At 44.2% G+C, this 15,236-nt stretch overlaps 1 protein-coding gene across 6 annotated transcripts in view; it reads left to right on the plus strand.

Annotated features, from left to right (window-relative positions):
* The window catches only part of PPP1R12A (protein phosphatase 1 regulatory subunit 12A), a 1,183,401-nt gene that overhangs the window by 242,426 nt on the left and 925,739 nt on the right, over window positions 1–15,236 (plus strand). For all 6 annotated transcript variants that reach the window (XM_085652988.1, XM_085652990.1, XM_085652986.1 and 3 more), the window contains exon 4: window positions 3,938–4,097. In XM_085652988.1, the coding sequence (XP_085509114.1) occupies window positions 3,938–4,097 (160 nt within the window). The remainder of the gene's footprint in view (window positions 1–3,937; window positions 4,098–15,236) is intronic.

The following is a 15,236-nucleotide window of genomic DNA, read 5'->3' on the forward strand; positions in this document are numbered from 1 at the left end:
TAAGAAACCACACTTTGTGTGCTCCATATCAATTTTTACTAACTATTCATGTCAGAATTCTGAGCGAATCAGTATTTTTCAAGTGGGGCTCTTTTACACACCAAAGCCTCTTACTGGTCCAGGGAGGATCTAGGGGTTAAAAAGCTGTAGGCCAAAATGAGAGGAGATACAACGCAGCAATATTTAATCACTTAGAGCAACTTTCTGGGATTAATGAATTGCATTGTCAAAATGATATGTATGGCCCTAGGTTTCTCTCTCTGTAAACACCGAGCCTACAGGTCATAAAAAATGAGAAAACCATAGGGCCGAACTAGGCAAACATAACAAGATAATGGACTGAGTACTGAAACTTTTCAACCACTCACCAAGAGATGGGAGTTTAATCCATCGTTCTGTGGCTCACCAGTTTAGACCCAGCCATATGCAGATCAGTCTTCACCCTACTCCTCATGGTAACAGTCGACCGTGAACTGCCAGGCCAGGTCCTCCCTCGACCGGAAACAAGCATCCTGCGACCTGTTCCAGGGTAACACCCTTCATCAGCCAGGCTAACTTGAATCCAGTGGCAAAGTGAGCAAGGGACCCACATCTGGCCATACCCTTGGCCACTTGGAGCGAACATAGCAAACACAGCAAGGTAATGGAAGGAGTGCTGAAACTTTTCAACCACTCACTCCCAGTCAATAGATCTGGGTTTAATCCATCGTTCTTTTGCTCACTATGCCACCCCCGTTTGGACCTACCCATATGCGAATCAGTCTTGACCCTGATCCACTATAGATGACATGCTGGTAAAAGATGTACAAGTCAAGAAGTGTCCGACTACAGGTTGGTTTGACTCAATTTGCAGGAAGGCACATGTAAATCTAAGAGAAAGCTTTTTTACTTTGCACAGAGGTTGGGATCGGATTAGATTATGTAGGAAATGTTTTAAAAAGACATTGACAGGAAAAATAAAAAGAAGCTTGGGATAATTTAATGAGAACAGGCAAACACTGTAATAGAATAGGGTGTCTCTGAAACAGACTAGATTGAGCATTTTACAAAACATTTTACCTCTGAAATTGATTCTCCCAGTACTTTGGTATCAAAATAAGTCACTTATGACTTGTATAACCTAATACAGTTTACACTGACCGTGGGCCAAGCAGCTCTCCATAGCTGTTGGTTGGGAAATACGGCTGGCCCATATGGGGTACCCGATCACATATATATATGATATAGGGTATCCCATTACATATATATGTGCAGACCATTATTTTACTGGAGCAAATATATACATGTATACACTGGAAAAAAAATAGGTTTCAGGTACGTTATAGTTAGAAATTAGCATTTAAAAAAAAAACCTTAGACGTGTTTTTTTGTGATGTCTGCCCTCAAGTGCACAACAGACTGCTCTGTGTGGGACTATATAAGCACGTGCAATAAAGCGGATAGCCTACGAAGTTTTAAAATCACGCTTGGGAAGACACAATGTTAAGTGTTTAGCTGCCGGTTTATTAATTTTCTCTTACCTTAAGGCGCAGTTTCCTTTTCAAATATCTCCTGTTTGGATTAATTGTTAAGATAACATGTCTTATGTTTTAGGTGTATTCTTAAACTTTTGCGCACAATATGTTGATGTTAAAAGAATATTTGTTTTTAGTGAAATGATTTAGTTGTATGCCAACTGTGTTTGGTTGTGTATAGGCCTGTTTAGCATTTGGTTCCCTTACGTGAGGGTGTCTTGCCTAGTAGTACTCTGGTGAGAGGTCGCTCACTGGTGTGGGATATAGTCTAAGGATGTACTATAGAGGTTTTTTTTTTATTTATGGAAAAAAATTCATGTTTCGTGATCCCACTGTTTACACTTTGCTATTTGTGGGTGGCCCATGTGTTTCAGTGGGTGGCAGTCTGTTGTATCACTTACTTTGGGATGGGAATAGATTTTAGTCCCATGTCCACACTGTAAGCCACTGTACCCTTACATGAGGTTTGTCTTTAGGGTTTTGTTTCCCTTTTCACACAAAGTATGGATTTTAGTTTCTCTTGTTACAAGGTTTTTTGTTCCTTGTGTGCGTAAGTTACCTTGTGCTGCACGTTCGTTTTGTGGTAGTGGGTGTTTTTCGCTACCTTTCTTTGAGGTATTGGTCCCTTATTTAGGGGCAGGAATGTGGGTCTCTGTCCCTTTTTCCACATTTTTACATGGTCTTTCTCCTTACGTGGGGAGTATACATACATATTGTGTTTGTAAATTTAATTTTTAAAGGAGGAGGATGGTATAACGTTCTCTATTATCTTGTTCCTAGCTGCTCAGCCAGTGTGTGTGTTCTGTTTGGAATGTTGGTGTGTGGGCCATGAGTGGAATGCTTGGGTGACTGGTGTGAGTGGTGACAGTTGGAGGATGGGCTGAGCAGCTAGCAGGCTGCTCCTGGTGGGGCTGCTCTACAGGATCTATGCTACACTATGATCTACTTGAATAAACCTACTTAAACATCATCTATCAGGGTGGACTACGTTACTACAGAAATAACTTGCAAAATTGACTTGTTGCAATAGGTGTGGTGGCCTGGTAAATGCATTGTCTGAACCTGGTACATGTTGAAAAGATTTCTAATGAATTACCCCTCCAGGAAGGGCAGGGGGGTTTTGAGCTGAGCGACCATCGAACTTGATGGGACTATATAACACATAATAAGCATTTATATAGGCCTGCTTTTGTTGTCTGGCAATCCTGACTTGGCCAACTGCTGGTGCATCTGTCACTGGAGGCAGATGCGTGTAATACATTTAAGCAGACATCATGGTATTGGTTAGCCGCCTTCGACACGGTCTGCCACCGCACACTATGAACACGCCTCTACGACGCGGGATCCAAGAGAAGGCCCTGGACTGGACCACCTCCTTCCTCTCCGGCAGAACACAGAGCGTCCACCTCCCCCCTTTCTGCTCCGAAGCCACCGGGATCATCTGCGGCGTACCCCAAGGCTCATCCCTCAGCCCAACGTTGTTCAACGTCTACATGGCACCGCTCGCGCACGACGGCACGACCTCAACATCATCTCCTACGCCGACGACACCCAGCTGATCCTCTCTTTCACCAAAGACCCCCACACCGCCAAAACCAACCTCCACGAAGGAATGAAGGCCATCGCCGACTGGATGAGGAACAGCCGACTGAAGCTGAACTCTGACAAGACGGAGGTCCTCATCCTCGGATCCACCCCCTTGGCCTGGGACGACTCCTGGTGGTCGACTGCACTAGGAGCACCTCCTACACCCACCGACCACGCACGCAACCTAGGGGTCATCCTCGACACCACCCTTTCCATGACGAAGCAGGTCAGCGCCGTCTCCTCCTCCTGCTTCAACACCCTCCGCATGCTTCGCTGGATCTTCAAGTGGATCCCCACAGAAACCAGGACGGTCACCCAGGCCCTCGTCCGCAGTAGACTGGACTACTGAAACGCACTCTACGTAGGAGCCCCGGCCAAACTCCTGAAACTGCTCCAACGCATCCAAAACGCCTCCGCACGCCTAATCCTCAACATCTATCGCCGCAGCCACATCACACCCCACCTGAGACCTGCACTGGCTCCCTATCAACAAGAGGATAACCTTCAAACTCCTCACCCACGCACACAAGGCACTCCACAACACCGGACCAGCGTACCTCCACAGCCGACTCAGCCTCTACACCCCCACCTGCCAGCTCCGCTCCACAGACCGCGCCCTCGCCACCGTCCCCCACATCCGAAGAGTGACCGCCGGCGGCAGATCATTCACCCACCTCGCCGCCAAGACAAGGAACACCCTCCCAGACCGTAGGTAAATTAAAGTTTTCTATCTATAGCACCTAAAGATTTTTTTAAATGAATACATTAAACTTGCAATTATTAATGACTTCCAAACCCTCATTAACGATGAATGAATCTCCCAATCTTTTATTTAGGTGTCGATGTAGAAGCAGCTAGAAAAGAGGAAGAAAGAATCATGCTTCGCGATGCACGACAGTGGCTCAATAGTGGCAACATAAACGATGTCCGACATGCAAAATCTGGAGGTACAGCACTTCATGTAGCTGCTGCTAAAGGATATACAGAAGTTTTAAAGTAAGCATCATTCCATGATTTAGAAAATCTGTTCGATTTGTCTTCAATTCTGAAATGAAATAAATACTTGTTGTGTTTTATCTTCCTGAAGTGGTAGTTTGGTGGATTACTCAGTATTTGCTATTATATTAAGTGAAACATTTTGAAACCAAACTGATTTGTTTGTGGCAATTTTGCTTGGTAAGCTATATTATCGTCGTCCTGTAAGCCCACTTCACTGTATGCTGTATCACTGAATACTACTAGGTTATACCAAATCAAAACATTTACAGGTTATTCAAACATGACCTGCTATGTAGTGTGGCTGACCGGAAACTGAGCACTGGGTCAAGTTGAGTGATTGATCATCGGAGATGGAATGGGTTACCAGACACTATACAGATTAACATTGAACAAGACAGGTTTTTATATAGTCTTGAATGATGTGAGGTTCAGGGTTGAGAAGATATGGTTCATGTATAGTTGTCTCCTCTGGATCCCTTTAATGCTGCTTTTATAAAGGATGCAGGATAGTCCATTTAAATATTATCTCCGAATTTTCACAAAGTTTACCTCAAATGACGAGCTTAGTGTTTTTATTTGACTTTTTATGGAACCAAATCTTAGGTTTGCATGTCATGCTTTTTATTTAGGTCAGAACTTCAAAATAAATAAATAAATAATAAATATATATATATATATATATATATATATATCTATCTATCTATCTATCTATCTATCCACAGTTCTGCCTGGGCCACCGAACCTCGGCGGTTGCATCCGTAAAGCGGGGGTGGGACCCGTTTGTATAATGTCAAAGAACGTTCAGTGTACTCACCGGGCTTGTCACAGGCTTACATCAACCGCAGACTCGTTTCTGGCTTCTGCCTTTTTCAGTGCGGAAAGCCTCAATTCCTGGAGCTCAGTGACATTTAAACCAACTGAAATCTAATAGGTGGTACTTTAGCCAATGGGAGAGCTGTATTCCTCAAAGGCCGGCGGTGGGGCGTTCGCGCTTCTGCTACGATGCGTCGTTGTTCGAGCCTTGATGCTCCATTCCATACTTTCACATTGCCATATTTCACCACCTCCAATCATAGCCACTGTGATATCATGCCCCTCGCCTGCCGCTGGATGAGATCTCCGATTACCCTGTGGGTGTCCTTATGATAAAGCACCCTGGCTTTGTTTAAGCTACGACCATCACGGGTCGACAGGGTCTGTCAGCGGTGGTTCTGGTAGCCCCATATTAAATTATAACCACAGTTCCACCTGGGCCACCGAACCTCGGCGGGTGCATCTGTAAAGCGGGGGTGGGACCCGTTTGTAAAATGTCAAAGAACGTTCGGTGCATTCACGGGGCTTGTCGCAGGCTTACATCATCCGCAGACGCGTTTCTGGCTTCTGCCTTCTTCAGTGTGGAAAGCCTCAATTCCTGGAGCTCAGCGACATTTAAACCAACCTGAAATCTAATAGGTGGTACTTTAGCCAATGGGAGAGCTGTAATTCCGCACTGAAGAAGGCAGAAGCAAGTCCAGAACAGGCTTCAGGCTTGGTCCTGTATAACGGTGAGAGCGCCTCTGAGGCTTCTTGACCTCTAAGCTTCTTGCGTCATCATCAGCTATACCATGTGACCTATGCTAATCTGGAATAGAATTTTAAGTTTCAGTGTGACTAGCTCAGAGGAAATTTGGCCAATGCCACCCTTGTCTTGGAGGAGACAGTTTGAGATTTGAAGTGGTGGCTGCTCAAATGCAGTCCAAATTGGAATTCTGGAGAGCATAACAACATATTTTTGAGAAATGGTTTACCCAAGCCGCGGCTGGTACAATTGTCTCTAGCTTGGTTGGTTCATCCCCTAACAAGGTTGCGAAATTTACGACCTGCCAGAAGGCACAAGGGTCTTTCGCCATACATGAAATATTAAAGTCTTCCCAGGCCTTTTCTTTTAATTCCGGCTTCCTTTTTGCTATTGTTTCTTTATAGGGTTTCCTAGGCTTTTTCTACTTCCTCTCTATCCCTATGGTGTAAACTTAAAGCCTGCGTCAACAATCGATGAGCCGCGGAACAGGCTCTGTTAAACCACCTAGGGGTTTCAGTTGTTCTCCTGAGAATTTTGTTAGTTTGGCTTGTATATATTTATTAAAGAGGTGAAAGCGTGTATGATCTCTTTCGGATCGCATACTCATTTAGGGCTACCTCAATTTTTCCCCCGTTTATTTACCATAATATCTCTCAAAAAATCCTCCTTATCGAGTCCCCCACTTGATGTTAAAGCTCCTATTTTGTAATACTCAATCTTAGATTGTGGTTCTTTTCATGGCTGTTTACCCAGAATTATATCTAGGGACAATGATATGGGGTTATGATTACTTTACACCCTTTTAAAATTTATATAAGATTTGCAGTAATTAATATATGGTACAGTTTTGAGTTTGAACGTACCCCACATACTTAGGGATTTGCAAATCTCTAGTTGAATCATACTCCTGTGCAAATATCAAGTCTTAAGCTATAACAACTCTGTTTAAGGAATGCCCGTAAAGAGTGTGCTTGAAATGTTTAAGGGACTGATCTACTTCATCACAGATACCCCATATCGTCAGCACATTAGGCTCAGAAACTTGTATATACAAGTCTCCTACCGAGATAATTTGGAGTTCCTTTCCATGATCCTGTTGTATCTCACTTATAGCATTTTCCAGCCCATCTATGACCTTAGTTATTGTATAATCAAATATATTATGATAAAGATTAATCAACAACAGATCAAAGGGCTTTGGGAGAGTTATTAACAACAAATGATAATAAGGTGTTGTGATGAGATATTTTGTCTTTGTCATCCTGTGTTACCGAGATAAGTGGCCAGACTGCCTTTTGCCTGGCCTGACTGAGGGAATGGCTGGAACAGAATAAGAGACATACCCCTCAATTTAGGGTCGGTCCTTGAGCCAAGTCACTTGACAACAAATTATAGTATATTCTTCTACCAAAATTCTCTGATCTCTGGATTTTCTAACTTAGTGCGCAAACCGGCCATGTTCCGTGTGATAACACTTAGTCTTTTTCTGAATAGACCCGAGATTCATATAGTCTTGGGTGGGGTGCAGATATTAATGGGAGTTTTTGGTGTAAGTAATATCACCTAAAAACACAACATAAATAAAACACAGGCTCAGATACTCCAAGCACTAAAATGCTACGTTCATAGTTGAACTCACAAATTTTATATGGAGAGCTGCTCCTGATGCTGGTCTCCATGTTCCTTCCTTGGAAAAATCACTATTTCTACAGACCTCTCAATAGCGGAGAGCTCCGTAGAGGGGACTGAAAGTAGTTTTGGGAAAACACCCTGGACAATAATTATGCCCGCTCTAAGCTGAATTGAATGTAAGGCCCTTCCCAGGCCAGAAATCCAAATGTGAGAAGTTTATGAATGCTCACAGATGTAGTTGGTTTACAATACAAGCCCAGCTCCGTATCAGCGCACACTCCATAAACACCCTCCTGTTCCCCTACCTACATCAACAACCCCAGGACACGAGTCGGGGGGTACACTATTTTCACAGGATGGACGCCATCCACCCTGCCAATAAGTTGGGCCCCATAGAAATATGTTGAACGTGTCCCAGTGTAAATTTCAGACACCAAGACATGTTCAGCAATTTCTGCACGTTGTCTGCTTTTCATTCCCAGCAGCAACGTGCAGGCAGCAAGGGGGCATTTTTTCACCCCCAGCTGTGCTAAAGATCAAGGCAGAAGTTAAAGGGCCATCAGGCCTCCTTTTGATAAGAGTATGGGACTGGAGGCGGCCTGGAACCTCACACTTACATGCAAATGCAACAGAGGAAACAAAAGCACACAGCTTGTTACCTCTTCACATATACTTTAAGATATGCCTACTTTTTACTTTTAGTTCCTGTATCAATCATTCAATCAATCAATTGAACATTTATTCAGCGCACGGCTACCTCCAACGGAGGTGTCCCGGCGCTAGCAGCGGATTTGACAGTGAGAGAAGGGGACCTTAAGGTCAGCTGAAAAGGCAAGTTTTCAGTGCCTTCCTAAATGCATGTTCTGTCTCAGACTTGCGAAGGTGTTCTGGCAGAGTTCCAAAGTGACGCAGTACTCACTAAGAGCGCTCGGACGCCAATCCTGGCTTTAGAGAAACGAGGAAACCTGATAAGTTCTTGATGATTAGATCTTAGGACCCTGGTCTGGCAATATTTCTGGAGTCTGTCTCTGATAATCTGGGCCCCTGTCCCTGGTGGCTCTATAGGCGATGGACAAAGCCTTGAACTCAATCCTTCTTTGGGCAGGCAACCAATGGAGGCTCTGCAGGTGGGGAGAGATGTGGTGATGGAGTGGCACATTCCTAATGAGTCGCGCCGCTGCGTTTTGAATGATTTGCATTCTTCAAATCAGATAGGCTGGGAGACCCATATATTGGCTATTAGCATAGTCTAGCTTTGATGTGACCAGAGCATGGACCACAGTCTTCCTGCAGTCCATAGGCAGGAGATGAAGAAATCTCTGCAGGGCTTTTAGTTTCCAAAAGCAGGACGAGGAGACTTGGCCTTACAAGGAAGACGCACGTCAAACGTAAACCTGAGATTCCTAGCTGAGTCGACTGGGATCAGTGGAGGGTTAAGCTCTGGCGGCCACCTAAAATCGAAGAGCAAAGGTGAGGATTGATTGAAAACCAGTACCTCTGTTTTATCAGTATTCAACTTCAAGCAGCTATCTATCATCCAAGTCGAGATGTTGATCAGACATTGCTTAAAGTTGTCGAAGGCTGCCTTAGAGTGTTCTCTGAAAGAGAACACCAGATGAGTATCGTCAGCATAGGAAACAACTTGCACTCCCTAATGCTCGACTAGTGATTCAAGGGGGGTCAGATATACATTAAACAGAGTCGGGCTCAACGCTGAACCCTGGGGAACCCCACACATAAGGGGCTTAGTTGCGGAAATATTAGGGCGAAGAAAAAGTTGCTCTAAAAGTCCTCTAAAAACGAGCGTAACCAGGCTAGCGTGGTTCCTATCACTCACAGATGTTCAACAGGATGCGGTGAGACACCTTGTTGAATGCTGCGGATAAATTTAGCAGCATGAGCATTGCGGAGTGGCCATGGTCTATGGCTTCACGCACAGTTTCTGCCACTTCTCTGAGACTGAGCTGTCTCTGTGCTATAGCCTGATCTCAAACCAGATTGGGAGTCGTGGAGGCAGTTGTTAGCCTCCAGTAAGTTGGACAGTTTCTTCTGGACCTCCTTCTCGAGAATTTTGGCCGGGGCATGCAAAGGGGAAATTAGCCTCAAATTCTTGAGTGCTGCTGGATTAGCGTCCGCTTTCTTCAGAATCGGCAGGACCTAGGCCCTTTTCCAAGCGGTGAGGTAAGTACCCGTTATCAGGGAGGAGTTCCAGATAGGGTTTAGGTGCAAAATGAGCTGTGGGGCCAGCGATTTAAAGAACTTAGCCAGGCATGGATCACCTTGGTAGCCAGATTTACATTTGCTTAATTTTAACAGAGACGCACCGGGCTAAACAGGCAAAATTCGGCCCAGATGCCCCCCGGGGGTCAGATACAGAGTTTTGCGTCACCGGCAACCCAGAAGGGGAGAAAGAGGAATAGATAGACTGTATTTTCTCCTGGAAAAAAACAGATAATTCCTCACACAGAGTAGCAGAGGGAGCAATGGTACTATCCAGAGCCTTCGGCTTGATGAAGCCTTGAACAATCTTAGACTTCTTTAACTGAATTATCAGAGGACTTAATTTGATTGGCAATATGGTCCTTGATGGTTTTGCGTTTTAGCCCATGAAATTGTTTTAAAGCTGCTCTGTACGTGCACTTGACCTTTGGGTTATAGGCTTTACGCCAGGCACGTTCCAGCTTCTTACATTTGCTTTTCTCCAAGCAAAGTTCTGAAGTGAACCAGGGGGCAGAGGGTTTTTTCCTGGCCAGTTTTATAGTTTTAAGTGGGGCTACTCTGTCCAGGACGGAGGAGACCCAGCCGTTGAAGGTAGAAACATCTCTGCTAGGGTCTCCTGTCCGCTCCAATGTGCCAGTTTGTAACATGGGGCCTAGAGTCTCAGCGGTGACCTTTCTCCAGTTTCTCCTTTCCCCCTATGTTGGTCTGGCAGTATTATTTTAGAGAAAGCCAGTCAGGCTGAAAGGAACTAACCAGTGATCTGACCAGGTTAGCGGTATTGGGACTTCTACTATCAGGGTGGGATCATTAGTGAAAATGAGATCCAGTATATGGCCAGCATTATAAGTGGGTGCGCACACATTTAGAACAAGATTCAGACCCTTGAGCGTGTCTGCCATCTGAGCGGCCAAGGATCAGTTGCCATTGTCCATATGGACATTTAAAGTCTCCGAGGACTATAAAATTGGCCTACCTCAAAGATAGGTCTGCAATAATGTAACATAGCTCCAGCAGCTGGCCGGACCGTGTGTCCGGGGGTCTGTAAGCCAGCAATCCAGCAATGGATGATGTAGGGGAGGTTTTGATACAGAAAGACAGCACCTCAATCATCCCCATGTTCTCAATTTTCCTGTACGAGATATCCCAGTTATCTCGCAGAATTACTGCATACAGGTGCATACACTGTTAGAATGTGAGATGGGTTAGTCTGTCCCAGTATTTACTCAAATAACAATTTAAATAGCACTATTGTATTTCTTTTGTAGTGCTATTCATCCCAATGCAGAGCACTTTACATAACATACACTTTATCCATTCAAAAGAAATCATGTAAGTGTGCAAATCATTTTAAGACACATATCGGAGCACTATTGCATAATTAAGTGGTATATTTATGCTCACAGCATTGTATAAGATGCACACCATGTGTGTTGCGATATCATGAATAACAAACCTGAAGCAGGTAGCATCAAAATAGAGGTTCAACAATCCCCCAAGAACAGTGGGTGATTATATTTTGCAGGAGACAACTTCTTCTATACTACTTTGGTTCAAATTTGGGACCACACAAAACACAGATCTCTCCAACAAATGTGTTACCCTCCAGAGTTATCTCACCATTATTATTACCTGAGATTTACTGAGCAACTCTGCCGCAGATGCCTAAACCCCATAAAATATTAAAAAATGCATACTTTGCAACCAATTAAGCACAACAGATCCACTACCATGCTTTTCATTGTTGCCAATTTCTTTGTGGCAGAGTTAAAAAAACGAAATGCATTAGTTGAGGCCCAGATTTTGCCTCAGGACTGTGCTACTTTTTTAGCACAACCCTGACTCCAAATCTCATTACTTAAATATCATAATGCACTTAAATTTACTCATGATACACCTGATAAACATACGTGTGAGATCTTACTATCTGATGTCACTTACTGTGATGTCACATGTAATGTCACACGTCGTGACGTCATCTTCTGTGATCGCACTGTCATGATGTCATTTGCATACAGCCTAACTTGGTCAGCCCCCCCCCCCCCCCCCACTTCTTTTTATAGGACTTGTGCCCTGGACAACTCCTTCTGTGTAAGCTCTCCATACCGTCCGATATTATCCTGCCCTCCTGCAGGCTAAACTATAAATGCTCTGGCGCCGTCCTTCGTTTTAGCACGGCGCCCAGTTTCCACAACTTCAGGTGCAGCCTCTTTGCTTTCGCTTGTCGCTGCGTGCAGCCGCGGGATCCCGCTGCTCTCCTCACTTTGGTCTTTTCTCGGCTTTCTTTTCCCCTTCCTGGGCCTGCTTTCCCCTGCTCTCCAGCTCTGCAGGTTCGTTGCTGCTCCGGCCATTGACAAGCCCTAGTCTACACGGAGAACGGCTCTTCCCCTGCCCTTCCATACACTCGCTCTGCTCTGCCTCCCCCTCTCTTTAAAACAGTTGCGGGGCTCCAGCCTGCACCGACCTCACAGCTCGCCTCAAAAACTAGTAAGCTGCGAATTATCTGATTAAACTTAACTTGTACCTCCAGCAAGAGCCCTTCCTAGTCTGCCAAGGTGATTAGTTATTAGCATGTAAGTTAATTATTACTAGTTTATTCCAAAATAGATGTAGAAAATACCAAATGCTTTACAGGTGCAGGGTTTTTGTCTTGATCTGCTGCTATTTCCTTTTCCTTCGCTGAGCAGACTGTGTTTAATAACATAATTTGCATAAATCGGTTGCGATGACCAAAGCACTGGAGAGGATTAGCATAATCTTTTTCTGATGCATACAATTAGCTGAAATATTCCTCAGTAAATGCAATTGCCATTAGCGAGCTGCCAAGCTTTATATTAATTTCTAAATAACACAATGCTCCAAGTCGACATTAAAAGAGAGAATTGCCATCAACAATCGATGTGAAAAAATAATAATAAAAAAAAATGCGATCAAACGTGACTCGCAAGAATGGGACAAATAAGAGTGTAATTTTTGATGGTGCCCACTACTTTAATTTCATCCGGGACTTGCCGTTGCATTTAAGAATAGCCCCTAGAATATGTCATACACTTTCTCTGAAGGGAGTAGGCAGGGGTCAACTGCAGTCCCTGCTCTTGTGCGCTTCAGGGTGCCCGCCTTCAGGGCACTGGCATCCAGCAAGCATCTATCCTTGAGTGCCACTGCATGAGCCACAGACACGGCTCAAAGCCCCCTCTGTCGGTCTACCTCCATATCTCTATGACCAAAGATCTGTCCTCCTTTCCATCTATAGGTCTCACTGTCCCGTCTGTCTGTCTACAAATATGTCCGTCTTGTCTTTTTATCTGCCCGTCTGCGTCTGCCTTTCTGCTGATCTGTCTACCTATCTGTCTTTGTGACTATTTGATCGAGTATAAGCTTTCGGACTACCTGTCCATCTGTCTTTTAATCTGTTTACGTTTCTCTCTGTTAGTCTGCGCACTCACCCACCTATGCATGCATATGTGCATCTGTTCATCCATCCTCTCTGCTCTCTGGCTGTACCACTCGCTGTCAGTAACTGTGTGCTTGTCTACATATACTTTTCTCATAATGTCCATCTTCCTTTCAACCTCCCTCAGTGTACAACGATCTTTGTTGTCAGCTTAGCTCTTGTGTATCTGCGTGCCCTTCCATCTGTTGTATTTTCTCCCCGACAGCCAGCCTCTCTGCATCATCACCAAGTGTTTTAAACCTGCAAAAATCACTTATCTCGTAAGCTTCTTCCGCCGGTGTGCCTCTGCGCTGCAATCTCCTCCGCTAAACATCTACTTTGCACATGTCCACTACGAATGGCTGCAGGCAGAGCCTGGGTACAGCTATTTAGCTGGTTGTGGGTGTTCAAAGCCTATTCACTGCTTAGATGGAGGCGTATAGGTGGCAGCAGGCCTCAAGCGCAAGGCAGTGCACCACCATAGCAACTCCGGTCAATCCAGTTGTCCCTGTCTGGCACAAAATGCCATTCCATATAATTAAACTCATAATACACAATCACACTCCACATAATTCCCCTACACTCAATACCACATCATTATTTTTCATATAGTTCCACTGAACACCATACCATATAATTCTTCTATACAAAGTCACTCCATACAACGCAATTCCACCGCACACCATTCCACAACTAACAATTCCAATCCAGCCCACATACATCCACTTCACTCCATTCCAAAACACACAGGTAAAAAACATGATCATTTAAAACGCCAATACCTCGAACTCACAAATGCGAGACAAATTTGCATTGTTGGTGAATGTTGTGACTGAGGCTGTTCAGTTGCTCTCAGCCGTTTCTTAACTTATTTTACCCCTGTTGAGGACCCTAACCAGTTGCTGTTAACCCCTTCCCCGTTGCTACATTCCTACCTGGCGAGTCCAGTGTTTGATTTGTAAAATATTGAGTGCCTGTGCTCAAAGCGCTGCTGAATACACATTGGGCCCCTTCAACCACTGGCCTGCCTGCCCTTTTTTCACATTCCTGTACATACCTGCTTTCTCCGTTGGTGACGCAGTTTCCGTTTTTTTCTCTTTGTCCATCTTGCTCTCTCCTTCTTTCCCGCTGCTTTTTTTACTCTCTTGTCCTTGGTAAATGTATGATGAGGAAATATAAGTGCCGGTCCCCTAAAATATGTGCTGTGGCCCCCACCAGTAACCACTGACCCAAATTAAGCACGGTTTGCGATCAGGGCCCACAAAGCCTCTCTCCTCCTTATCTTAGCCCTCTAGAAGTAGTGTTCTCCAAAATTATTAGAACTGCACCTGCAGACAAATCTCTACCAGAGCTCTACCTCCAACTCTCAGTGCTTTTCCACCATGCTTTCTCGTGAAGGTTTGCAGGCTCGTCTCTTGAGATGCAATCTTACCAATGAGTTGGGTGACCTGAAACAACTTTTTAACCAGACTTTTTTCATTTTGTAGTATTATTGTTTAATTTTACGTTCCAATATATTTATTGAGCATTTCTTTATTAGATCTTAATTTTAGTGGATTTCATGATATTCAAATATCGTCCTGTGTGTAATATGGCATAGCCCCCTATTCACTGCTTCCTTAACTACAGCATCACGTATTAAATTAATTCAGCCAGAACATATCCGCCTCCACCCCCTTCAAAAAGATACTACAGGTTACATTTCCAAAGCTTTTTCCATGAGTAGACATGACTGCAATTCAAGAATATGTTCGGAGTGAATCACACCTCACAGAAAAAGGTTTTAATCTGGTGCCTGCTTGAGTTTGAATGCTAAAGTAACAAGCAGTTGCAATGCAATAGGTCTTTCAGTACTGAAAGTTTGACCTATTGGCCTTGCAAATAAAAATGCAACGCCAATAGGTAAAACTTTCAGTAATGTGAGACCCTATTGCATTGCAAATGCTTGCTTTCACCTAATGTTTAACATTGTTCGGGTATTAGTAGAAGGCACTTTCTGCTTAAATTATTGAATATTTATTTGAATTTCACCATTTTGACTTGCCTGAACCAAAGATGTATTTTACCTCTGCTGTGTCTGATTTACTAGACTACTGGAAATTCTAGATCATGGTCCCCGTTTTGATTTACAGGCAGTGGCTTTTCTGGGCTATGTTGTGGATAGGTACTCTTGAGTAAGAATATTTTGTTGTCCCAGGGGTCCTCTGAGATTGATCCAGATGTACTTTAGCATTACGAAAGTAGTGTTGAGTATAATTCCACGTAGGTTTTGGATGTGCACGGGGGTCCAGTGGAC

The sequence above is a fragment of the Triturus cristatus genome, chromosome 4_1 (assembly GCF_964204655.1).
Source record: "Triturus cristatus chromosome 4_1, aTriCri1.1, whole genome shotgun sequence".
In the NCBI taxonomy this organism is placed as follows: domain Eukaryota; kingdom Metazoa; phylum Chordata; class Amphibia; order Caudata; family Salamandridae; genus Triturus; species Triturus cristatus.